The sequence below is a fragment of the Rhinopithecus bieti genome, unplaced genomic scaffold, assembly GCF_001698545.2.
Source record: "Rhinopithecus bieti isolate Rb0 unplaced genomic scaffold, ASM169854v2 scaffold_47418, whole genome shotgun sequence".
In the NCBI taxonomy this organism is placed as follows: domain Eukaryota; kingdom Metazoa; phylum Chordata; class Mammalia; order Primates; family Cercopithecidae; genus Rhinopithecus; species Rhinopithecus bieti.
The window spans coordinates 2,246,765-2,274,430 of NW_016819951.1; the positions used below are offsets into that span (position 1 = coordinate 2,246,765).

At 37.2% G+C, this 27,666-nt stretch overlaps 1 protein-coding gene across 2 annotated transcripts; it reads right to left on the reverse strand.

Annotated features, from left to right (window-relative positions):
* Positions 1 to 925: 925 nt before the first annotated feature.
* On the reverse strand, positions 926 to 27,063 carry UBA3 (ubiquitin like modifier activating enzyme 3). Of its 2 annotated transcripts, XM_017859400.1 has the most exons (18): positions 26,992 to 27,063; positions 26,768 to 26,809; positions 24,458 to 24,578; positions 22,175 to 22,255; positions 18,254 to 18,336; positions 14,578 to 14,658; positions 10,274 to 10,317; positions 9,645 to 9,709; positions 9,182 to 9,337; positions 8,278 to 8,380; positions 7,996 to 8,109; positions 3,433 to 3,486; positions 2,953 to 2,989; positions 2,786 to 2,867; positions 2,369 to 2,469; positions 2,187 to 2,250; positions 2,038 to 2,092; positions 926 to 1,720 (listed from the first exon to the last, which is right to left on the reverse strand). In XM_017859400.1, the coding sequence occupies exons 1-18, from the start codon at positions 27,009 to 27,011 to the stop codon at positions 1,632 to 1,634; spliced, it is 1,392 nt and encodes a 463-aa protein (XP_017714889.1). In that variant the 5' UTR covers positions 27,012 to 27,063; the 3' UTR covers positions 926 to 1,631. The 2 variants fall into 2 exon arrangements, with proteins under 2 accessions (XP_017714889.1, XP_017714890.1); XM_017859401.1 differs by lacking the exon at positions 26,768 to 26,809 and having other exon boundaries at positions 26,992 to 27,058.
* Between the last annotated feature and the right edge of the window lie 603 nt (positions 27,064 to 27,666).

Genomic DNA, 27,666 nt, shown 5'->3' on the forward strand with positions numbered 1-27,666 from the left:
GGTTGAAATTAGCTATACAATTACAGTTCCAAGACTTCTAATTGTACAGCTTTGGCTAAATAACCTACCTAAACCATCTAAAACTATTTATTCAGCTCTCAGATGGAGATAGTCACCTTCTTACAATGCTACTTTGAGAATTATTATAGCACCTATATGGTGTTAAATTTTAGTTCCTTCACTTTCAAAATTGTAGGCTACATCTGTAACTTTTCAGGTAGAGCATATAAATTTAACTTATTTGTCAATTTGTAGCTAGAAAGATTAATGAAAACTTGAGTGACACATAAGTAACCAAAGAATATCTGAACAGAAAACTGCCTTCTAAGTCAAAAACAAGGAATGAGAACACATACTTGTTATCATATTAAAATACTAGCACCTACTTTTTTAGTATTTGTGCTTAATTTTGTTTCAAGTTTTATTCACTAAAAGAAACAAAAACATGGTCAGGCATGGAGGCTCATGCACTGACCAGCACTTTGGGAAGCCGAGGCGGGTGGATCACCTGAGGTCAGGAGTTCGAGACCAGCCTGGCCAATATGATGAAACCCCGTCCCTACTAAAAATACAAAAAATTAGCTGTGCATGGTGGCAGGCGCCTGTCATCCCAGTTACTCAGGAGGCTGAGGCAGGAGAATCGCCTGAACCGGGGAGGCAGTGGTTGCAGTGAGCTGAGGTCACACCATTGCACTCCAGCCTGGGCAACAAGAGTGAAACTGTCTCCAAAACAAAAAAAATATATATTATTGATACAGCAAGTTAAATTAAACCAGTAAATTTTTACTATAGAAATCGTTGTAGCAAAAGTATTAAGAGAAATAAAATTTGATGTAATTCTGCTACACATTTAAAAATTATTCCTATATTACCATGGAACTAATGATTACTCTCAATGTACTTTTAAAAACTTCAGTGAAAGAAGTACACAATATATGATTTTATTAATAAATAGTGCAAAAGCATCAGTGATAACTGTTTGAACATTAAATTTTTTAAACAGCCATGTCTTGGCATTAGTTAATACTGTGCATATTGGCCTCTATGGCACTACAAGTAAACAGATGAAAATATTACCCATTTTCATGCACAGGTATTCAGCTATAACACCATTTACAAATTATTATGGACAAGATAAATTCTGCAATAATATTCATTTGGATGGCCACAATTAAATGAGTATTAAATCAAGAAATAGCCTATGTTCAATATACTCCAGATGTCGAATTGTAAAATTTAATGTTATTTAAAACTTAATTATTTATTTTCTTTAAAGGGACATCTTTTGTGTATTTGGGTGCTCAACTGAAAACTAGGAATGCATTCTTTGACCATAATAACAAAATTCACACAAAAGAGGGTGTATGCCTCCTCCTCTAAAAGAAGCAATACATTTGCTCATAATCTCTCTCTCCAGGTATCATTTCTCATATTATTAACACAAATGCTTACAAGCACCAACACCAAAATTCTGTCTTCAAGGGCAAGTTACAAAGTTAAAAAAGAGTGGTTCATTATATAAAAAAAGACAAATCGCAGCAACACTATTGCTAAAAATAACATCAATTAAACTTCTTAGCATCCACAAAGTATATTATTTCCATAAGTTTTCTATTATGTGGAGATTTTCCTTAAGAAGTAAAATGAAGTTTGAATAGTACAGTCTGTGGGGTGGTGACATCAGCAACCGCCAGTTCTTGTCCATCAACGAGCCCCAATTCTAAAACAGAAAAAATATAATTAATACAAGCAAAAAAATCTCAACAGAAAGGATAATACACACATAAACAAACTATAGAGTATTATGGTCTAGAAAAACATGAAAATCCAATCCTCTTTAATCAAAGTAATATTTCATATCTTAGAGATTTTAAAATATTCTACTAAAAGAGCAATTAATTCTATTAATGTCTAAAGTTATAATTATTACCTGACCATATACAAGGCATTAAGAGGAAATCTAGAACAAGCACTGATTACTTTCACCAAAAGAGAGAAAAGAAAAAAAAAAATTAGTAAATACCCTATTTAAAATACCTTTCAATGTTTTGGAGAGATTTGGCCTTGTTCGTTCTTCAATAGAGGTTACCGACTAGAAAACAAAATTATTTTAATGTAAGACACATTAAAGTAAAATAAAACTTGATATAATTTTCTGAAAAAAATTAAAAATACACATTTATAACCTGTAAATAAAGTGTTCTATTTTTTCCCTCTAGAGTGGCTGTGATGGCTGGAGATTTCATTTGCCTGAAGATTATGATGAGAGAGAAGTATCAAACATCATTTTTATCAAAAGATAATGTTTCTAAGGTTTTAAAAATCACAAAGATGATGTTACGACATAACAAAAATCTACAATACTCACAGAGAAGCACTATTGGTTAGATAATCCAAAACCTCCTGTAGTTTAGCTGATGGAGAAAACTGAATATTTTGAGGAAGCTGGCTACAAGCTGGGCAGTTTTCCTACACACATAATACACAACAAATTACAGCAGCACATGTACCAATACTAGTCTCTTTATGAACAATAAAATAAAAATCAGGTTGTTTTATAATCATGCATATTTCCTATGAAAAAATTTTTATGCTTTAAAGCCTGGCTTTTCATAATAGACCATTTCTTTTAAATTACTTTGTTATAGAGTTATTTCAGGCTATAAAGCAAAAGATACATAATAAGTAGAGTTCTGGAAGTTAGAAAATGTATGGGTGACTTTGTTCAAATTTCTAAAAAAATCAAAATATGCATGATCAAAAATGTGTTCTTAATACTACTAACCTTTCTTTCTGCTTCAAATGTGTATGTATACAGCCCATCTACATCATTGAACACTAAGTAATTATTCAAGGGAATGTATGCACTGTAATGAAAAAATGTTCATCTTTATATAATTGAACCAAGTCAAAACATAGATTTACATACATATTAAAAATGAAACCCATTACCTTGTGGCTATTTTAAAAACCTCAGTGGCACACACAGCTGAAGGGGGGAGAAAATACAGGTTCTTTAACTCAATGGAAATTAGGCATGTTAAAAGTCAGTTATAAAACAGAACAGATAAATTTACATTGGCTCTTCATTAAAAAAGATATATTCCAATTTTTTAAAACTGAGAAAGTAACAAATTTTATATTTGTTTTGTGTGATTCAAGTAATAGAGTAACATTACATGTTTTTCTTGATTATCAGATTAATAAACAGCCTGCTTCAAATAAATGGAACTAAAATGTCTCGACTGCAGAGAACTTAAGATATAACGTAAGACAAAAAATATGCAAAGTCTAATAGCTAGTTCTTTTTCGACAGCTTAGTCACACAACCCATCCAAGAAGATATCAAATTCCTACAACACAAAAAAGCTGCAGCAACGTCAAAAACTAAAGGAAGCAAAATAAACTAAGTGATGGCCTTTTTTTCCTCACCTGCAATGACGGCATTTGTGGAAGCTACTGCAGGAATGATTCTTTTTACTACCCCTGAAAAAATATATCAATTAAAATATGGTCATCTCTTTAAAATGAAAGAGTTCTCTTAAATTAGAAGGCATGATTATTAAATACCATTTTCTAAAACTTGATTTTTCAGACTTTCAAGCCAGAAAATAAATTTAACCATGAAACAATCTTTCACATCCCCATCATTTTGTAGTAAATTCAGAATCTTAAGCTACTGTAGCAAAGAAAACTCTCTCAAGTAAGTACTACAGAAAGGTGAAACAATAACATCATAATAGTTAACAATTTAGAGTATTTACTATGTTCCAGGCACAATGTAAAGACTAAATAAGATATTAATTTTAATAACAGCCTCATGTTAATTACTCTGATTTTAAACATAAGAAAAGTGAGACTGAGAGAAATTTAATAATTTATCCACAGCTATATACTTTGCAAGAGGTGGGGATGGTATATGAACACAGATATTAACTGATACACCATGAAGAATAAGTGTTATCTAATTATTCCTATAACAGTTTCAGTCATTTGATTCACAAACATTCACAAAAAAAGAAACGCTGCCCTTTATTATCTTTTACAACCAAGGCTACACAAAATATTAAATACAGTTCTCTACTTCAATCCCACATTTTTCACATCAGTATTATTCACGTATTAGGAATAAACAAAGCTCCACCTTAAACCATTTTTTAAAAGTACAAAATAGGCCGGGCGCGGTGGCTCAAGCCTGTAATCCCAGCACTTTGGGAGGCCGAGACGGGCAGATCACGAGGTCAGGAGATCGAGACCATCCTGGCTAACACAGTGAAACCCCGTCTCTACTAAAAAAATACAAAAAACTAGCCGGGCGAGGTGGCGGGCGCCTATAGTCCCAGCTACTTGGGAGGCTGAGGCAGGAGAATGGCGTAAACCCAGGAGGCCGAGCTTGCAGTGAGCTGAGATCCAGACACTGCACTCCAGCCTGGGCGACAGAGCGAGACTCTGTCTCAACAACAACAACAACAAAAAGTACAAAATAAATACTCCATTTTAAAACTATATTTGAATTGTTCATTTTAGAAGACAAAACTTCAGGAAAAGTAGCCATATTATCTCAGAGTGTGAGGAAGCACTATAAGATGTGTTCCCAAGACTCCAAGCATAGGCAGGTTTCAAAACTTAAGGAAAACAGCAAGTAGTTAAGAAGCCATGAAAGAAATACAGTTATGAAGGCTGGAAAACTTTTTTAAAAAGTTAACTGTGACCATATGATTCTCTATAGTTTTGGAGAAGAGGAAATTTAAAAAGAGATAAACTGCATGATGGTTAAACTGGAAAGCTCTCCAGTGAACCACATGTAGCAGGATGTACTGAAAGGAGGAAGTGGTAGTCACAAACAGTGAAGAGTATAAGAGATGCTGCCCAGTAAGAACATTGCCAAAATGGTAAGGACTCCCCTCTTTCTCCAACCCCTGCCACCCATACCCCTGCCCTTTGACCAAAAAAGCTAGAGTGGGCAGAAAGGTAACTTTCTGTTACACTGAGAACAAGGGGGAAAATCACAGAATAGATAGAACCACGGGCTTGTGCAACTTCACTTCCAGTTCTCTTTCTGTACTCCTTGTTGAGGCCCTCATTCATCAGGCTAGAAAGTGCACACCAAGCCCTGGTAAAAGGTAAAGAAGGATGAATGAGACTACATATTAAAATGGGGAGTTTACAGTTCCTGATTAGAACACACTGTAATTCATTTGTGAATTCTAACAAGTAGCAAATATGTGTAACACATGCTGCAGACACCGTTCTAGGTGTTGTGCATAGTAGCAGTGAAAAAAAGTATCTGCTAGTATAGTGATTTCATTTTGGTGGGGAGATAACACAAAAGTAAATACTTGGAACATCTCAGATATTGAAGGGTTCTATGAAGAAAATGAGGTATGTGTTAGAGTGAGAATGAAGGATGCAGCCCATTAGACAGAATAGTCAGGAAGGCCTCCTTGGAGAGGTGACAATTTGAGCTGAAACCTAAGCCATGAGAAAGATACAGCCATGCAATGACCTGAGGAAAAAGCTGTTTGTCAACAACAATGGCAATGGTCCTGGTCCTGGGGCAAGGATGTAAGATAGTGTAAGTATGAAATATTCTTTGCATAAGAGAATGAGGCTACCATTAAATAGTTCTGAGCAATTACCAAAAAAATGGAATGGTGAATGGCTCAGAAGTCATTTCAGGTTGAATGATTAGGAAAACTAGTTAAGCAGACACCTAAGAGATGAGGAGTCAGCCTGAGGGGATCCAAGGAAAGGAACTGGGGAGTATTAAAGCTCTAAGGTACAAATGAACTTGGTGTGTTCAAGAAACACAAAGCAGGTCAGCGCAGTGAGAATGCAGAGGGCAACAAGGAGTAAGTATAAAATGGAATTTTAAAATGATGTTACGAGATCAATAAATATAAGGAAACAATCACAGGAGAGAAATGGCAGATTTTCAAAAAGAAGACAAAGCTCGTTCTGGTGAACTTGGTAATGATCTTGGGCAAAATTCTAAAAAAGGAAACTGTAACTAGATTGGAAACATTGATCACTACAATTGAGCATGACTGGTTACTAGACAAATCATGTTGGAGTAGCCTCATTTGGCTACTATGACTAGCTTAGCAACTCAGGAAAATGCAAAAGATAGTATACCGAGGCTTCAGCAGAGGATCTGGAAAGGTTTTTCATGACATCCTTGTGAACAAGATAAAGAAATACAAAGTACTCAAGAAGGTCTGATGAACAGAATGAGATAAACCTAAAAGGGCCTGGCCAGAAGTATGATTCAGATGTCTGTTCTCAGACAGTTCAGTCTTATTACAATTTTTAATCAATTATTTGAAAATAAATGAAAGATATAATTATCAAAACAGGAAGCTAGAAACACCAGGTAAGTTAGCAGAATACATATAAAGAGAGAAAAGCAGGTTGAATTTTAAGAATATATTTGCAAGGACCTAGACTTGGATATTAAGAAAAAAAAAAAAAGACACTCTCCAAACTGCCAAGTTTATAACAGGCAGATGTGGCTTAGCAATTGCATATGCGGACAAAACATCCAGCTTTCAGTGGCTAGTAACATCAAAGAATCGAAAGTATAGCATCAATGTAAACAACGAACAAACAATAACATAAATACCTGCTCTCCTTTAAGACTGCATCAGTTATCAGAAGTCTATTATCTAAAATAAGACCAGTCGCATAATGCTGCATGCTGGCCTGAACAATTAGGAAAAGTTGTTTTCTCTAACTATATTCCAGTTAACCAATATGGATAGCTGGAATATGATCAGAGAAAAACAACATGAGAATCTGAAGCTGTACAACTTATCAAAGGGTAGGATATAGCTTGGGTATTTGTCCCCTCCAAATCTCATACTGAAATGTGATCCCCAGTGTTGGAGGTGGGGCCTAGTGGGAGGTGTTTGGACCATTAGGGCAGATGCCACATGCATGGCTTGATGCGCTCCCTGCAATATTAAGTTCACGCAAGAGCTGGTTGTTAAAAGAAGCCTGGTATTCCCTCCTCTCTCTCTTGCTCCCTCTACTGTCATATGACATGCCTTGCCATCTCCCTTAGCTTTCACCATGAGTAAAAGCTTCCTGAGGTCTTACCAGAAGCCAAGTAGATGTTGGTGCCATGCTCACACAGCCTGCAGAACCATAAGTCAAATAAATCTCTTTCCTTAATAAATTACCCAGTCTCAATTATTCCTTTATGAACTAATACAGGGTTAAAGGAAGTAACTAGGGAGGTTTATGGCACTGACAAAAATGTGCAAAGGATGTGATCACTGTCCTCAATATGTTAAAAGTTATTACTTAAAAGGGAATTAGATTGTATATGGTACTGAGACAACACTCAAACCAAACCGAAGACGATTTCCATTTTTTTGTTTGCTTGTTTTTTTGAGACGAGGTTTTGTTCTTGTTGCCCGGGCTGGAATGCAATGGCGCAATCTCAGGCTCATTGAAACCTCGGCTTCCTGGGTTCAAGTGATTCTCCTGCCTCAGCTTTCTGAGTAGCTGGGATTACAGGCATGCACCACCACACCCAGCTAATTTTGTGTTTTTAGTAGAGACAGGGTTTTGCCATGTTGGTCAGACTGGTCTCGAACTCCTGACCTCAGGTGATCCACCCGCCTCAGCCTCCCAAAGTGCTGGGATTACAGGTATGAGTCACTGCAGCTGGCCTGAAGACAATTTCTGTTCAATATATAGAAACTTGTCTAATAGTCCTGTCCAAATGTGAAATAGACTGTCTCTAGGAGGTGATGAATTCAGTGGAAGATAAAGTGGACAGTTTGACTTGGATGACTTACAGCCTATGTAAGTAAGATTCAGTAATTTTATTAAATTCCCCCTAGCTAATAAGTACTATGAATTACACGGTACCTTTACTGAACTTCAAGTGGACGGTACTGTCTAAACTCACTTACCAATTATTCTCCTGAAAGCATCCCAGCCCTAAGTCATCCCAACATCATAATTCATGACAATTCGCTGACTTACCTTGAGTGAGTCTATACGTAACACCCCTAATATTATATTGTGATGCTCTCTCTAGGGATTTTTGGAAAATCCATTGTATATGTTCAGGATCATCTCCATCTAATGGAACCCCTTCTGTTTCAAAAAAAAAAAAAGGAAGAGAGAGAGAGAGAGAGAGAGAGAGAGAAAAGACAGGAATATGTAATCACAAAACAATATGTTTTTAATGAAATTATCCAAAGGAATAATATAGAAAAAATACATATTTTATGTAATCCTAGATTATTAAATTAGGTTTATTACCTCCAAAAGGCTGCTCCTTAGGCCACTGCAACATCCTTACATACTCAATACAGTGTTCTGGTAGCCTGGGCATAGATGCAATGGTGCACATGGGAAAATTAACCTAAAACCACAGTTTGTCCTTTTTAGTGAATTTTAAATGATCAATTATTTTAAAATGCAACTTCCAGTTATGATCTAGTTCTTAACAGTTTCATATAATTTGTTTCAACTCAAAATATTGTATACCATTAAAAATGCCTCTCAAACTAATATAGATTATCTGAGTCACTTCACTTAGGTTGACGTGCCTATAAAGACAGGTTTGCCTTACATTTACAAGGTATATAAAATTTAAGCTTTGTTAGACTATGAGAAGAAAAATACTGAACAGATTCTCAAATATGAAGACCTTGTTATGTTTACCTAATATTTAAGTATAAAACAAACCAAAACAAAAGCAAATTCAGAGTTAAGTGAATCCTAAGTGAATACTCAAAATTGTTTACATTTATTATTCAAAATTTCAACTGTTCTTTAAAATGGGTATGTAAATCAAAAAGCCCCATCCTTGGAAAGATCATTCTCATCCCTGGTATCTTTATTTCCCCGAAATAAATACAGGTGAAAACCACATAGATTACAGCTCGACATCAATATACAGCTTTGTAATTCTACTTGATATCTACTCCCCAAATAAAAAATACAAATAAAGTATGAAAACAGAATAGTATCAAAACAAAGTACTCGGTTCGTATCTTTCCTCAAATAGAGCAGAATTTCATATTTTATCTTTCTTCTTACTGTAATTTTTAAAATACAGCTACCTCTAATTAAAAATCCTAAATATTAACTAGACTTAATAATTAATCCCTAATTCCACGCCAAGATACTATAAAAGAAATACAGGTGCTTTTTTGATTACCTGTGGTGGATAAAGTTCCAGCGTGCATTCGATACAAGCAGTCATTCCAGGCAGAATCACCCGGGCATTTCCTTTAAAACCTTCTGTCCCCCCATCTATCAAAGGGACAATGGAGCTTGGATCTAAGACACCATCTTCATAATTTAGAAGAGATATCTAGGAAAACAATTTGAAGGGCTTTAAAGGAAAAGGGGATAAGAATTCAAAAGAAGAAATATGCTTTCAAGTAATCCTATGAGTCGGTTGTGCTATTGAATATCACATGTATCAAATCAAGGGATTATAATATTAACAATTTGTGTCTTCACCTGAAAACCAATGATTGGTAATAAACAATGAAGTAAATATACTTAATTCAAAATTAAACTCGTGATTTTTCAAAAATATGATATCAATTCTAATTTTGGGGATGTAAAGCACAGCAGCAAGAACTTCAGAGAACTATAACAAAACCAGTCTTTACCAGCATGCCATTTATCCATCTTCTGGCAATGATAGAGTCCAGTCCACATACAATAATATGAAATTCTACAAAAAAAAAAAAAAAAAAGCAACTTTAGTTTTTAAATATGCAGTTGCATGATGATCTTTCAATGTAGATTCATCAGCTGCAACAAATGTACCACTCTGGTGCAGGATGTTGATTAGGAAGGTCGTGTGTTTGTGGGAAAAGGAAGCTCTATGAGAACCCAAGTTTTCAAAAATTTTCTGTTCAATTTTGTTGTGAACATAAAACTGTCCTAAAAAATAAAGTTTACTAATAAAAAAAATCACTTGCAAAAAATAATTTGCACTTTCTAAGAAACAAACAAAAAACCATAAGCACTTTTTATTGTAATCCCACATACGCTCTCAGAGTTCCTATCCCTTGAGTGAACTCTCATTCAGGTTAGCAAAGAAAATTGTAGCTAGTCATGTCAGCTAAAACTAGCACTCTCTTTTCAGTCTATCAGCAACATTACTGAAAAGCCAACTGCGAGAGAGGAAAGCAAGTGAAGAAATAGCCTTCAAATAGCTAGCAATATTCGAACAGCTACCAACTAAAAAATTGTAAGAATCTAGTGAGCATTTAATTTCAAGTAAAAAACTTACGTCGATAGAAAGTGTCGTTAAAATCTTGAATCTTGTTGAAATGTCTGAATATAAGTAAAGGAACTTAAGCAGCTAAGTTTTAATTTCTAAAATGAATTTGACAATGCCATAAGGAACACACTGCGTATATTTAAAACAAGAAATAAGTAATCAATGTTCACATCAGTGGAATTCAAGGAATCTGACTAAATGAACACAACTCTCCTTTCTGACAAAACTTTTCTGCCATTCCTCCCCTAACTACTTACTTTTCTCATTCCTGAACCCCATATCATTATATATATGCCCTTGGTAGGAGGTATACTTTCTACCTTGCTTTGATTTTTATATAAAACCATAAGTCCCAGGAAAGCAGAATGTGTATCTTCAATCACCAGCATCAAGAAGAGATGCAATCAATGTTTCAGTGAAGGAAAGATGCACATTATAGTTCCTATTTGCTAGGTGATTTTAAGAGTTACTGCAAAGCTCATCTTTTTAACATACACAAAATTTCAAAGCTTTTTCAGTTGGTAAAGATTTTACTGTTCTTATTTTTTATGGGGAGGAGACAAAGTATGAATTTTTTCTACCTTTCTCATTTAACTCAGTTTTCAAGTTACCCTACCAAACCCTTGCCAGTCTTCCCATCCCTGGAGGCTAAAAAGGAAACCCCATTCAAAATTGACTGTGGGTGGGTCAATATAGCACTTAACGTTTTAATAGCACATGTGCGCAAAACTTGTTTTAATTTTCTAATGAATGGAGCAATTGTTTAATAATTTATAAATTATGCTACTTCTCTAAAGTTAAGATAGTCCACTATAAATTTTTTAAAAGCAATACAGAGAAAAAAGGGACAATCCATGCTTCCTCTAGATTTTTAATTCTTGCCTACAAATAAAGCTATGAACAATAATTTCAATTCTAGCCCTCAGCCATTCAGACCTCTATTCCCTTTGAATACTAGGCAAGCAGGAGACCGAAGCTACAGCTACAAAGAGGTCAAAAAAGAAACAATGCAAACAATGGAGGAATGGCAATCAGGGACCCAAGAGTCAGACTAAGAAATCTAATCTGGATTTCTAGAAAATACCCAAAGTTTCCCAGATCCACATAATGGGGATAGACAAACTGAGTGCCCCAACTAACCAACCCACCCCACCAACTCAATTCTTCCTTTTTCCCTACAGGAGCCTGTATTTGCATTTTTAAGCTCTTTATTTTGAAATAATATAGATTCACAGTAAGTTGCATAGACAGTATAGGTAGGTACCATGCACCTTTCCCAGTTACATCTTACTATAGTACAGTACCAAAACCATGAACAGAACATTGGTACAATGTGTGTTTATAATTCTGTCATTTAAAAACACATAGATTTGTGTAACCACCACCCCAGGCAACACACATAACTATTCTACCACAACAAAGATCTCTCTCTTGCTATGTCTTTACAGTCAGTCAGACCATTCCTCACCTCCATGCCTAGTCCCTGGTAACCACTAATCTGTGCTCCATCTCTCTCTATATATTTTTTTTTTCTGAGACAAGGTCTCACTCTGTCACCCAGGCTACAGTGCAGTGGCACAATCAAAGCTCACTGCAGCCTCCACATCCTGGGCTTAACTGATCCTCCTACCTCAGCCCCCTAAGTAGCGGGGACTACAGGCATGTGCCACCATGCCCAGCTAATTTTCTAGTTTTACAGAAATAGGGTCTCATTTGTTGCCTAGGCTGGTCTCAAACCAGGCTCAAGTGATCTTCCCGCCTCAGCCTCCCAAAGTGCTGGAATTACAGGCCTGAACCACCACACCCAGCCATCTCTATAATTCTGCAATTTCAAGAATATTATATAAATAGAATCATGTAGTATACGACCTTTTGACACTGGCTTTTTTTTTTAGTCTAATAGCTGTATAAGAGTATCGCTCATGGTGGTCTTAGTTTGACGTGAAACATCTTTTCATGTGCTTTTGTCATCCTTTTAGTAAAATATCTCTTCCTATCTTTTGTCTATTTTCTTTTCTTTTTTTTTTTTTTTGAGATGGAGTCTCGCTCTATCGCCCAGGCTGGAGTGCAGTGGCCGGATCTCAGCTCACTGCAAGCTCCGCCTCCCGGGTTTAAGCCATTCTCCTGCCTCAGCCTCCCGAGGAGCTGGGACTACAGGCGCCCGCCACCTCGCCCGGCTAGTTTTTTGTATTTTTTTTTTTAGCAGAGACGGGGTTTCACGGTGTTAGCCAGGATAGTCTCGATCTCCTGACCTCGTGATCCACCCGTCTCGGCCTCCCAAAGTGCTGGGATTACAGGCTTGAGCCACCGTATTTTCTAATTGAATTTTTTTTTACTGTTGAGTTTCTAGAGTTCATTATGCATTCTAGATGTGAGTCCTCTGTCAGATGCTTTACAAGTATTTTCTCCAGTCTGTGGCTTTTCTTCATCCCTTTAAGACGGTCTTTCACAGAGCAAGTTTTTAATTCTGATGAAGTTCATTGTAGCAATTTTTTCCCTGTATGGGTCATGCTTTTACACAAAATTATTTTAAGTTTTTAGAGATGATGTCTCACTACCTCATGCCCAGGCTGGGATACAGTGGCTATTCCCAGTATGACCACAGCCTACTATAGCCTCAAACTCCTAGTCTCAAGCAATCCTCCCACCTTAGCCTCCCCAACAGCCAGGACTCTGTAGTGGTATGACAAAAGCTCACTGCTTCCTCAGTGATCTGCCCCACCATGCCCCACCTTTTACAGGTCTTGCTTTTGATGTGGCCTAAGCACTCTCCACCAAACCCTGAAGTTCTATCATTTTATGGGTTTTTTGTTTGTTTGTTTGTTTGTTTTGAAATGGAGTCTCACTCTGTCACCCAGGCTGGGGTGCAGTGGTGCGATTTCAGCTCACTGCAACCTCAGCCTCCCAGGGTCAAGCGATTCTTCCACCTCAGCCTCCTGAGTAGCTGGGATTACAGGCACACGCCACTGTGCCCGGCTAATTTTTGTATTTTTAGTAGAGATGGGGTTTCACCATGTTGCCCAGGTTGATCTCGAACTCCTGACCTCAAGTGATCCACCCACCTTGGCCTCCCAAAGTGTGGGATTACAGGATGAACCACCACGCCTGGCCCATTTTACATTTTATATTTATACCTATAATCCATTTTGAGTTAATTTTGTATAAGATGTTTAGGTCAAAATTCATCTTTTGCCTATGGATATGAAATTGCTCCAGTACGATTTGTTAAAGACTATGCTTCTTCTATTGAACTGTTTTGCATCTTTATCAAAAACAAATTGGCCATACTTATATGGGGCTATTTCTCGCTTCCCTATTCTGTTCTAGTCATCTATATATCCCTCTGATAATGCCACTGAGTCTGGATTATTATAGCTATATAATAAGTCTACAATTTGGATAGTGATTCCTCCCACTTTCTTTTTCGGAATTGTAGTAGGTATTCCTTTGTTTTTCTATGTAAATTTTAGAAGAAGATCATCTGTGTCGACAATTTTGCTGGGATTTTAATAGAAACTATGGTATATATGTATACAAACTTACAGAGAAATGACATCTTTACTATATTTAATCTTCCAATCTTTGAAGATGGACTATCTCTCCATTTATTTAGATTTGCTTTGATTTCTTTCATCAGCAGTTTGTAGTTTTTCACGATATAAATCTTACTTAGCTTGTTAGTTTACATCTAAGCATTTATTTTTCTTTGTAAGCACTTGTAAATGGCATTGTATTTAACGTTAGTTTTCACAAGTTCACTGGTATGTTGATTTTGTATTCTGTGGTACTTTCTACATAGAAATCACATCTTCTGACTTTCTATAAAATGCCAAAAGTTCTCCAGATCTAAATTCAAACTACAGTGTAAATACTCCTTTTTAAAGACATATTTATTGTAAAAATAAATTTACTCTGAAGTAGCTTCCATTTGGCTAATACTATATTGACTGTCTACTCTGTCTGCTACTATAAGGAAACAAAGATTAATTGGATCCAGTCTAGGAATTTACACTCTAGGAAAGGAGATATGTAATTGATACTGAAATTAAGGGCAATAATGCAAAATAAAGTAGATGATGAAACAGGCTTTATAAACTTAAGTTAAAAATCAGGGCCCAAAAAATATTTATATAACCATAAAGAAAAGACTGGAAGAATAGAGAGCAAAATGTTACCAGCAGTTATCTCAGTAATAAAGTTACTACTGCTGATTTTTTTTCCCTCTTGCTTATCTGTATTCTCTGTTAAATATCTCTTATAATTAAGGAAAAAAGCTTTTAAAATTAAGTAATTTTCTTTTGTCAAAAGGATACGGAACTACATTGCAATTAGGAACTCTGTCATTTAGAAATTCTGCAGCAACTTCAGCCTTAGGTCTTCCAATATCTTTAGGCCTACAGGAAAATATTTAAATTATAATTCATATTATAAATCTATATGATCTACATAACTTATTTTCAAACATAAAAATAAATTCACAGTAAGTTTACTTATAGGAAATTTAGAAGGAATATTTTTGCCTAAATATTTTGATTTCAGTAATAACTTTTGGTAAACGGTCATTTAACGTTAAATGTCAACCCTTGCTGACGGTCCAAATTAACATGACAAGTCTAATTAAGTATTGCTTTAATTAAGTGAAAATCTGAACAGTGTTCTTCCTCCCAGATAAAGCATAATAATGCTATGATTCCTGGCCACTTTCCACTGTAAAAAATTATCCCACTCTTAGAGCTCAGAACCTTATGGTGTTACTCCGCAGGTCTTGGCTGAAATATACACAATAAGATTCATCCTTGGGATGCAAGAACCTTCATTTATCCCCTTCTTCCTGTGTGTGCTGATTAAGCAGCAAATTTTGTGTCCCCTAAGAAGCTACATGAAAAAAACATCTCACTGAACCCTATATAAAATGGAAAAAAAAAAAAAGAAGTTGTAACCATGTTTTTTTCTTTTTGAGATGGAGTCTCACTCTGTTGCCCAGGCTGGAGTGCAGTGGCACGATCTCGGTTCACCGCAACCTCCACCTCCCAGGTTCAAGCAATTCTCATGCCTCAAACTCCAGGTAGCTGAGATTACAGGCGCCTGCCACCAGGCCCAGCTATTTTATTTTGTATTTTGTATTTTACAAATATACAAATAAAATATACTATTTTGTATTTGTATTTTGTATTTTGTATTATTGTATTTTTAGTAGAGACAGCGTTTAGCCATGTTGGTCAGGCTGATCTCGAACTCCTGAGCTCAGGTGATCCGCCCGCCTCAGCCTCCCAAAGTGCTGGGGTTACAGGCGTGAGAAACCACACCCAGCACCATGTTTTTAAATAAAGAATAATTCCAAAAGTGTCAGATAAAATTGCAAATGTTACTATTATATCAAAGAAGCTGAAAATATAAAGCCTCAAAAGGTCACTCTTAAACAATAACCACACATATGGATAGGAAAGGATATGAACTTCCTCCTCTAAGTTCTATACAAATGGTATTTTCTTTCCTAATATTTCCATATTCTCCTCAGAGAAATCACTCCACATATATAATAAGAACATTATTACTTTTTTCATAACATATTTGTTTGTTATATACACGTCTATCATACCCACTAGACTATTATTTGGATGAAAGTGACCATGTACTCTCTTCATATTCCTTCATATCTAGCACAGAGTAAATACTTTTAAAATAAATGAAAATAATAAATCGTGTGCTTATTAGAAAAAAAATCTGGAATTTCAAAGAAAAATACTTTTGCATGTCAATTTTTCTTTTTTTTTGAGACATCGTCTCGCTCTGTTGCCCAGGCTGGAGTGCAGTGGCGCAATCTCAGCTCACTGCAACCTCTGCCTCCCAGGTTCAAGCAAATCTCCTGTCTCAGCCTTCAGAGTATAGCTGGGACTAAGGGCATGAGCCACTACACCTGGCTAATTTTTGTATTTTTAGCAGACATGGGATTTCACCATGTTGGCCAGGCTGGTCTCCAACTTCTGACCTCAAGTGATCTACCCACCTCAGTCTCCCAATGTGCTGTGCTTACAGGCATAAGCCACCGTGCCAGGCCAATTTTTCTTCTCTCCATTAAAGCACCGTTCTTTTTTGATTCAAAACTTTTGGTAAATGTTTTATCCTCACTTTGTACTAACTTACATAGAAAAGGCCCTGTCATAAATCAAATAACTTAATTTCAGTATTGCATTCAATGGCTCTGCACACAGAAAGCTCCTTAGGTATGTAAAAGGAATAAAGCAGACTTCTAAGATTATTTTAAGTAATATATTCTATGTGCTTTTATAGCAGATCCCAAACAAAAGAACTCCTAGATGGTTTCTGGGAACTGTTTGTTAATTTAGCATCCCAGGATGAAGCGATCAGATTGCTCCAGCTCAATAAAATGGCCTTTCACACACATCATCCTTGCAGGACACTCTGCCCAAATTATTCAATGTTGAACACAAGAATCTACCCTGAGGTTGTTGAGATTAAATGGAATAATATGGATAGTTTAGAAGCACTTGCTACATATCATTATTACCATCTTCAACCATTTTAGCCACAAATTAAAGGGTATGGCCTGTATCAGTAACCAATCAATTCAGTGGTATCTTTTTCAGAGCATTCACAACTCAAAATTTGACAAGCTGGACAGAGCCCACAAACTTTGCTATAGAGAAGGAAAATTTCAAGGGTTAAGAAACAAACAAAAAATAAAGCTTAAGAGTTAAACATAAAGGTCACACTGCAATTACACTTCATTAACTTGACTTATTTTAATCCATACTTCAGTCTCATTAAGATCTTCCACAAAGATAATGCAGAGGTTTTATGCCTATCCAAAAATTTAATGTTACCTTTTTTGCTAGCTCAACTTTATCCTATATACCCAGAACAATTTGAGCACTGTCAGTAACAGATGCAAACTTACCTTACTAACTAGAGAGAGAAAATAAAAGTCCTCATCTCTATGTATCTGTATCCTTTGACTAACAGATACACGCTTTTACCTAAGCTACTCAAACCCCCTCAATATTACATACTAAATTCATGAATGAACATTTCTTCATGTCTGGATACATGGCCTACTTCAGTTTTTGTTTTTCGGGTTTTATTTATTTATTTGTTTGTTTGTTTATTTATTTATTGAGATGGGGTCTTGCTTTGTTGCCCAGACTGGATTACAGTGGCATGAACACAGGTCACTGCAGCCTCGAGATCCTGGGGTCAAACGATCCTCCCACCTCAGCTTCCCATGCAGCTGGGACCACAGGTGCACACCACCACACCTGGCTAATTTTTTTATTTTTTTGTAGAGACGAAGTCTCCCTTTGTTGCCTCTTGGGCTCAAGCAATCCTCTTACCTCAGCCTCCCAGTGTTGGGATTACAGGCAAAAGCGACCATGCCTGGCCGCTACTTATGTTCTTAAACTCATCTTTAACAAACCACTCCTTGATGTTCTCTATATTCCATATATGCCTAAGGTAACCATCCCTCTTTGTTTCACTCCAACTGGTTCTGGTTTTTCTCTCCTCAACTTTCCATTTTCTTTCCCCTTATAGGAAAAGCTCAAACTCTTTCCCAACTTTATTGCTCTAGTCACCATTCAAACCTTGGCTCACAAATCCCCGCCAATGTCTCACTAGGGCCTAATACTCCAGCCAGTATTCTCTTCTGACATCAACTAGAGGAAGAGCTACTGTTCTTTCCTTTCTTCAGAGCACAGTTAACCTGAGGATATTCCCAAAAATCACATAAACCTTTAGAAGGAGACTTCTTTGAAAAAACAAAAACATGTATTGTTTTGCATAACTACTATCACCAAGATGCCCGAAATTTTCTTACAAAACTTTACCTAAAATGGGAGTGGTAGTTTTGTTTTTTTAAAATAAAATTAGTATTATCCTCTCAGTCATTTTAAAATTATTAAACTGCAATGTACAAGTTCAAATGATTATCAGAGCTTAAAAAAAGAAAACCACTAAGATATTAAAACTTACCTAAATAAAAACTGCCTATTTAGATTGGAAACATCTATAGTGTCCATATCTATAACATGAATCTGTCTAAAACCAGACAAGGCCTGTGGGAATAAAAACAATCCAATTAAGCAGAAGTTGCCTCACATTTAAAAATGTTAATATTTGTTTTCAATGTAGTCTTAAGTCTACAAATTCCCAGTAATAAATTCTGTGTAATTGTATTCAATGGCTGAAAAAGAGTCTTTGCCAGGTATATAAAATTCAGAGTTCTTGAACAGGTCAGAAGTGTACAATCACTCAGTTTCAAATAATCTATAACCAAAAGAGAACAACTCAAAATTTATACAGATTAAAACTATTTTACATATATATATATAATTCCATAAACACATCTATAAAATTTGTTGCTTCACTGCTATTGATGGATACTTTAATTTTACTATGCTTGCTATTATTTTTTCAAAATAATTGTTAAAAGCAATTCCTACAAGCTTTATCTTAGTTAACTTAACATTAAGCATGCCACAATTCAGAAATGGTAACTATTATAAGACATATAAAAACACACACATAGGTAGACTGTATATGTAAAAGGAATATCTTAAAAGACACTGAGTGAAGAGCAAGCAATTTAAAAAGCAGGGAAAGGCAAAAAACAAAAAACCTGTTAGGTTTCAATAATAATGCCATGCATTCTAACACTACAACCACATTCAAATTTACCAGCAGATGCAAAAAAAATGAAAAAAATAAGTCTCAATAACTAATTAATTTTCTGGTCTTGGTCAGTTTACTTAGATGATCAAATAACTTGACAATAATTTCCCCATTTTTCTGTACCCCTTTATATACCAAGAGATCTTTAAGACTTATCCATATTTGTGCTTTCAAAGTCCTGACTGTTCTCAAACTTTAGCCCCAACCACTCCACAGAAACTGTACTTGTCAAGTCACCAATAACCTCCGTGTTGCTAACTCCAATGACCAATTCTGTCTATCTGACCTTAGCTTTCTGAGGTATTAGGTGGGGTGGGTCACTTCCTCCACCCTAAAACATGTTCTTCATTTGGTCACCACGCTCATGAGAATTTGAACACTTTTTAAAAATTGCTTTCCAGTTAATTCAGTTTTCCTCCTACTTTACTGGCTAGAATTTGGAGCAGACTTGTGCTTTGTTCTGGTGATCTCAGATGATCTTATAAGATACAGACCATCTAGCAGACATCTCAGACTTAACAGTTTCCAAAACCAAACTTGATCACTCTTGCTCACCACAACAACCAAATCTGTTCTTTTCCAAATCTTCCTCATTGCAGTAACTCCATCTTTCCAGGTGCCCGCCCCCAGAGCAAAAACTTTGTTGTATCATCCTTGATTCCTCTCTTTCTCTCACAGCACACCACCAATCCATCAGTTAATCCTGTTGATTCCATCTTCAAAATATATTCATAATCTGACCACCTGTCACCACCTCCAATGCTACCATCCTGTTCTAAGTCACATTGTCTCTTGTCTAGAGGACTGTAATAATCTTCTAATTAGTCTGTTTCTTCCCCCTCCCTGCTCTTCCCTTAGTCTATTCTCAATGCATCAGCCTCAGTGATCTAGGTGAAAAGTCAGTCAAGTCTCTCATTGCATAAATCTCTCCAGTGACTTCATGACTCAGAGTAAAAGCCAGAGCACTTACAAAAACCTCCAAAGTCTTTTGCGATATCCACTCCAAGCTCCTCTATTTCCCATTATCTCTCTGATATGGTCTCCAAAATGCTCCCCAACCCACTTCTGCTCTAGCTATGATAGCCATCTTGCAGTCCTTGAACAAACAGGAGTGCTCCACTTCATAGCTTTGTACCTGCTATTCTCTCTAACTAGAATATTCTTCCTACAGATATCTGTATGACTCATTTGCTCACCTTTGTACTCAAACAGTACCTTTTTGTAAACCTTTTCCCTTCACACCATTTGACATACTATATACTTACTTTTTCATTCAACTAAAATGTGAGCCCCACCAATGCAAACATCTCTATTTGTTCAATGCTGTATCTTCAGCATCTAAAATGGTGCTTGGCATATGGGGGAGGAGGCTCAATAAATATGTGCTCAACCATTATTACTATTATTATTATTATTATTATTATTATTATTATTATTATTTGAGACACAGTCTCGCTCTGTCACCCAGGCTGCAGTGCAGCGGTGTGATCTGGGCTCACTACAAGCTCTGCCTCCCAGGTTCACGCCATTCTCTCGCTTCAGCCTCCCGAGGAGCTGGGACTACAGGCGCCTGCCACCACGCTCAGCTAATTTTTTTTTTTTTGTAGTTTTTAGTAGAGACAGGGTTTCACCGTGTTAGCCAGGATGGTCTCAATCTCCTGACCTTGTGATACACCTGCCTCGGCCTCCCAAAGTGCTGGAATTACAGGTGTGTGCCACCGTGCCTGGCCTAATATCATGTTCTTTTTCGTTAGAATGAGCCTTTAGGGGGCTTACAATGAATTAAATAAGCAAAACAAGGAGTAAAATTGAAAACCCTTAGTTTTCTTCTTTTGTGTAAAAGATTACTATAATGTAATAAACAACAGGGCCACTCCTTAAAGTTGCTTGGTGACTAATCTTCAGATCTAATCTTCAATTATTTTACACTTAAAATTAGTAAATATCACATTTGCAAATAATGGCTTCAAAATTTAATAAGCTTTAGGAAACTTGTACATTTATAATACCTAACAAAAACCAATGCCCATCCTCCATAAACCCTTTCCTTCTCTAAGTCTTTGATTGTCACACTGCTAGAGTATTTATGTTTGATATGGTACTGTCATTTTGGCATCCCACCACAGAGTATATCATACAGACTGCTATTCATTTCATGTGAGATTTATCTCCCCAGTAACTTCAGATTCATTGAAGACAGAGACCATGATGACATATAATCCCCAAAGAACCCAGCAAGGCACTAAATACAGTGAAGTATATTTAAATTTTTACAACTTCACTCAAGTGACATTAGTGTTTCTTAATAAAACTAATGTGGCTATATTTATATTTAAACTTTAACTCCCTTGGCCAATTATTAGGGTCCTCCATCTGGCTGTGACCTGCTTTATGTTCTAAAGAGTCTATTCCAGCATTTCCACTTTTCAACACAGCAATGAGAAGCCTAGCATACAACTCTAAACCAATTCTGCCTCTACTCATTTGTGTTAAATAAACTCATGAAGATTTATGAAAAGTTATTTTGTGATTCGAAAATGTCAAGGAAACCAATTAATTAAATCAAATTGTATACTTAATTTATTTCCAAATATATGGAAATAAGTTCAGTAAAGGTTTAGCTTTCCCAGATCTTAGGTGTCCACAGTTGTCTTATTAGGTCATATAATGAACTAATGGTTCACTGAAAAAGAACAGTTAACTAAGAACTGATGACCTGGATTCAATTCCAGGCACATAGCTATAACCCAGAAAACCTTCAGCAAGTAAGTCAGCATTTTTAAACCTCAATGTCTCCCTCTATATAAAATTGGGCAATGCCTCACCCACCTAGCTGGGTTATTTGGGGAAGCAAAAGAAATAATAAATTATTTGAAACTATACATTAAAATATGAATTACCAGTTTTGTTATTTACTTCACTGAAGTTAGGAGCGTTTTGCCACAGGAAGAACCAAAATTTGTTTGTTAAAGATCCGAGAATAAAATGGAAGTATGAAATTTTATCATTAACTTTATAGGCGAGAGCTTTAGAATTTAAAAAGTTCCAAAGTTCTACCATTTTAATTACTGTTTGGAATTTGACATGCTAAACTTATCTAACAAAGGCTCAAGAGTAAAGGTTAATAATCACAAGAAATTTCCTAGTATGACAGATAAGTAAGCTTTACTTATCACAAAGAAGAAAAAAATATGTATTTATATATACATATATATATATTACCAGATTTTTCAGGAGCTCACATCCTAAGCCGCCAGCTCCAATGACTAGAACTTTACATGTATCTAACAAGAACTGGAGAGACTGTAAAGAATGGAAAGGCATATTAAAAGCTGGGTGATAACCACAAGGACTATAAATAAAGCAACAAACTTTAAAATGGTTTCTGATGTTTCCATGAAAAAATGCAATTAGGAAAAGAGCAGACTTTGTATTTGATCAATTATTTGAAATTTATGAATTCTATCGAACCAGGAATTCTAAAACTCTAATGATTTCAGAAGTTTCAACGTTAATTTTTTTTTTTTTTAGACGGAGCTCACAGGCTGGAGTGCAGTGATATGATCTCAGCTCACTGCAACCTCCACCTCCCAGATTCAGGTGATTCTCCTGCCTCAGCTTCTCGAGTAGCTGGGATTACAGGCATGCACTACCATGCCTGGCTAATTTTCTATATTTTTAGTAGAGATGGGGTTTCACCATATTGCCCAGGCTGGTCTCGAACTCCTGACCTCAAGTGATCCACCCACCTCGGCCTCCCAAAGTGCTGGGATTACAGGCAAGAGCCACTGTGTCCAGCCGTTAATGTTTTTACACTGCCTTTTATTGTATGAAATTAAAAGGCTATTTTTTACAAGGAAAACTATCTCTAGTTTGTTTTTTAAATTTTGAAAAGGGATACAGAACATCAAATTCGGTTATTTAACTGACTTCCCAAAAATATAAAAGTTTAAAATTTAAAAAACAGAGGATCAAGCACTGCCCCAGGTTTTTAAAGGACTAAAACAATAAGGTAAAAAGAGTAACAGGGCTGGGCACCGTGGCTCATACCTGTAATCCCAGCCCTTCGGGAGGTCAAGGTGGGCGGATCACCTGAGGTCAGGAAAGACCAGCCTGGCCAACATGGTGAAACCCCGTCTCTACCAAAAATATAGAAAATTAGCTAGGTGTGATGGTGGGCACCTATAATCCCAGCTACTCGGGAGGCTGAGACAGAAGTTACCATGAGCCGAGATCGTGCCATTGCATTCCAGCCTGGGTAACAAGAGCAAAACTCCATCAGGTGGGGGGACAGGGGGAGAGTAACGGCTGGTTTTTTTTTCTTTATGAGACAGGGTCTCACTGTGTCACCCAGGCTGGAGTGCTGTGGCATGATCAGAGCTCCGTGCAGCCTCCACCTCCAGATGCAGTCAAGCAATCCTCCCACCTCAGCCTCCTGAGTAGCTGAAACCAAAGACATGTATCATCATGGCCAGCTAATTTTTTTTTTTTTTAGAGATGGGTTCTCTCTATGTTGTCCAGGGTGGTCTGGAACTCTTGGGCTCAAGTGATCTTCCCGCCTTGGCCTCCCAAAGTGCTGGGATTACAGGCATGAGACACCTTACCTGGCCAACATCTCCTTTTGAATAAAGTGAGCAAAACTCACAAAACATGAGATAGACAATTCCTCATCAGCAGAAATACAGTCATTGAACAGAAGTAATAATCTTAAATTATCAGGCAAAAAAAAATTTAGAAGCACAAGAAAATATGGTGTATTATCCAAAGAAAGACAGAATTAATACTTTCAAATCTTTTTTTCTTTTTTTTTAATTTGTAATGCTTTCAGTTCTGCCCAGCATTAAAGGAGAAAGTTATTCAGATGAGACACTGGGCCAAATCAAGAGTTTGCATGTTATTTTATAGGAGTAACACAATATTTCTATTTCAAAATATTATCTTTTTATAAATACAAAAGGACATAAAGATGTGCTATAGAGTACTTTTCCCTACCCTGTAATAAAAAAATAAGTCACATATAACTGAACACTTGCCTTAAGACACCATCAGTCCAAAATTCTATGCCTCTATTATTTAGTACTCACATAATTCTTAACATGCAATTAATTATACTCAAAGCTAAGATGTTCATTCCAACTAAATTCCAAAATTTAAATAAGCACATCTATATTCCTATCAAAATTAATTTCTCACAGCAGCACTACCAAAGGGGAGTATGTTTCAGAAAGCATTTTAAACTAAAATTTTAAATTTTTACATGAGGTCATAAAGTTATTTTTCTCACGAAAACTTTCAACTTATATTACATGAGAAATGTGAAGACTCAAATAGTCATTCAAACAAAATCAGTTGTGAATATTCAATTTCATATTTTAAGAAAAATTTAGTTTCACAAAACAATTTTATTAGTATTTTCATTGTAAGAGCAAATTAAAAAGGAAGCATTCTATTAGTTTTGAAACATAAAACTATTAGAGCAGTTATTTAAAAATAAACGTTTCTCACTTCAGTGCTCGGTTCGAAATCAGGGTGTGTGAAGGGTCCAGATCGCTCGAGGAACTTCTTTACATGGTTCCAGCGACCTTCCCAGTCTCCAGTGTCCCCACACCCACCATCAACAGCCATTCTGCACAGAACACAGTAAATTCAGCTGCAAAGATCAGTATGAAAAAAAGCACACCTACAATTATTATGGTATCCCCAAATGAAAAGGTAACCACACCAGACCTGCTCAAATAAAAAGGGAAATATTCAACGTGATTATGTTTATGCTTTGAAATTTTTTCTTGCCTATTATACAATCCATTTAAAGTTAAGAACTGCATGTTTCTATTTTTATTTCACCCAATGGATGAAATAAATCAGTCTACATGTTTTTGGTTTCCTAAAGAAATCCAAGGTCCAACTTAGGATATTGGTCTATGTGAGAAATTGACTTCTCTACATTTGGTATTTACAAAAAAAATCACTGCAAACTTCCTCAATCTGTTGCTTCAACACACTTGCCATTAGGAAATATGAGATACAACAAAGAAAAAAAGTCACACTTTCAGAATTTTGATGCTTATGTGTCTGATGCAAATTTAATATTTATGTGTCCTTTTCAAAGGTGTAATATAAAAATCATTTTGATGCGAGGAATTTTCGCACACTTTTCTCAGAAATAGAGGTTTTTTTTTTCTTTTTTTCTTTTTTTTTTTTTTTTTTAGACAGAGTCTCACTGTGTTGCCCAGGCTGGAGTGCAGTGGCATGATTGCAGCTCACTGCAGCCTTGCCCTCCTGGGCTCAAGCGATTCTCCTGTCTCAGCCTCCCAAGTAGCTGGGCCTACAGGTACGTGCCACCATACCCAGCTAATTTTTGTATTTTTAGTACAGACAGGTTTCGCCATGTTGCCCAAGCTGGTCTGGAACTCCTGAGCTCAAGCAATCCGTCCACCTCGGCCTCCCAAAGTGCTGGGATTACAGGCGTGAGGCCACCGCACCTGGCAGAGGTCCTAATTTATTAAACAATCTCTTAATACTGTGAGGCGGCTTTTCTTGCCACTAAACACAAAGTTTTAGGTTACAATTATGCCACAGACAGGCATCTAGAAACCTTTTCGAACATACAACAGAATAAGGTGGGACTCCTCTACAAAATGCATCTATTTTATACTTCGTGTAAGATTCACGTTTGGCTGTGGTTATTTTTAATTTTCTAATTTCCTATAACCCCACAGTTTCTACCGTCAAATATATTAGTAATACCCAATTTTTACAAAAGGGACCAAGAAGTATTGCCTAGCAATAAAAACCATAGGTTTGATGTCAGAGCTGTGTTGGGTTCCACAATCAACAGCACTGTGACCTTGAGCAGATTACTCATAGCCATAAACCTCATCTGTAGGCCTTTCATAGCTACTTCTTTCGGCCATGAGGAGAGAGAATCACATAGCGGACTCAGTACAGTACATGGTATGGTAAGCAATGTTTAATTGTGATTTCATGTAAAAGTGGGAGGGAAATAAAACGCAGGAAAGAATGTGAAATTAAGTTTGTCATCCCAGTCCTCTTGCAGCTGAAATTCAACTGTCTGAGGGACATACATAAAGACCAAAGCACTGCCACTGGGTACTGGCACGGAAATTACAAACTCACCATAACCAATACAAGAGTATTTTTTCCCCGCCCAGGCAGGGAGTGGAGTAAATTTTGTGGCGCTGGCCAGGTTAGAAAACACTTCGATTAAATCTGTCTCACCAACATAGAACTAAGCATCTGATAAGAAATAGGGTGTGTAGTAAAAGGGAAAAATAGGCTGTTTGAAGTCAACAACCTCTTTTAAGAGTCAATTATTTTGCCAAAATGACTGGAGTGCTTAGTACAATATCTGCCATGTAGAGTTATCATTAAAAGTTTGCAATTAGTACTACTGTCTCAGTGTTTGCAAAAGGGCACAAAACGGTCTCGTGTCCTTTTCCTGTGTGTTTAAGGTAGATTGCCTTTTCACAGGGTCACGGCTCTGACAATTTGGGATGGAGGAAGAGGAGTGCACAAGGGTCCTTCCTCAAAATCTTTACGTCAGGCACCCCGGAGGGCCCCTGCAGGAGCTGGGGCAGTGCAGCCTGGCCCCGATGCCCGCACCGGGCAGAGACCGGGAGCGGCCCACCAGGCCCCCGGGGTTGCGGGACGGGGATCAGGGGATGAGGCCGCGCGGCCTGCGCTCCGGGTGTCCCCCTCCCAGCCCCCCGGGCCCGCTGCGGCTGGTCCCCTAGGCCTGGGGTGGGGGGAGGCGGGGGTCCCCGGAGAGGGCCCCGGCCTCCCGGCAGCACTAACTTCTCAGCCAGCAGCTCCTCTATTCTCCTTCTTTTCTTCTCCCTAAAAGAGAGAATAAAAGAAGGGTCAGCATCGCGCTACACACTGGGCGCCGCGAGGGGAGGGGGGCGAGGGGACGGGACGGGGGGGTGAGGGGATCCCGGGTGGCGGCGGCAACCGCCCCACCGCCGCGCTCTCTCACAACCCAGCCCAGCCCTGCGCGTCTGCAGAGCCCCGGTACTTACGGCTCCTCGCCATCCGCCATATTGTTCTCCGCCTCTTCCCAGGTGCCCCTGCGCGGCGGGGCGGGGAGGAGTTGGGACCGGGAAAGTGGGGAGGGGCGGGGCCGGCGAAGCGGGGAAGGGCGGGACTGGCGAAGCGGGGAGGGGCGAGACCGGGAACTGAGCCGGCAGGGAGGGGCGAGGCTGACTGCTGTCGGGCTCCCGTGGGCTTTAAAGCCTTGCCCTGTAATTATAATCTTAATTACTTACGCTTAATTAGGTAAGTCTTATGCCGTGCATAATGTTGCTCTGCAGCGTGAAAATGTAGACAACACATTATGCGTTTATACAAATTATATGTTAATACGTAATTATATAAAATATTGGTATATTCTATGAAAAACTCCTGAAGAACCATCCCAATATGCCAGAGCTTTCCTCCAGGGGCAAAGATTAAGGAAAATTTCACTTTCTGCTTTTCAGGTTCCAAAGTCTTTGCCTTTGTAAGTACTCACTTGAATAATAAATTTATCTAAATCAGTTTACAGTGGTAGGGTGGAAGATTATTTTCTTTGTACAAATCAGCATTAATATTTTCATGTCACGTTCTGTTTGATAAGTTCAGCGGAAACGAAATGACTTTTAAAACTTTTTTCCTGAGATAAATGTGTATATTTAGATACAAAGAAAAAAATATAA

What these genes read in the sequence shown, in the direction of transcription:
- UBA3 (XM_017859400.1), bottom strand. Translation starts at nt 27,011, where the DNA reads ATGGCGGATGGCGAGGAGCC. An exon ending in ATTTCGAACCGAGCACTGAA is followed by an intron (nt 22,256 to 24,457) that starts GTGAGAAACGTT and finishes CATTCTTTACAG; the next exon opens with TCTCTCCAGTTCTTGTTAGA. An exon ending in GATGGATAAATGGCATGCTG is followed by an intron (nt 9,338 to 9,644) that starts GTAAAGACTGGT and finishes TTGTTTTCCTAG; the next exon opens with ATATCTCTTCTAAATTATGA.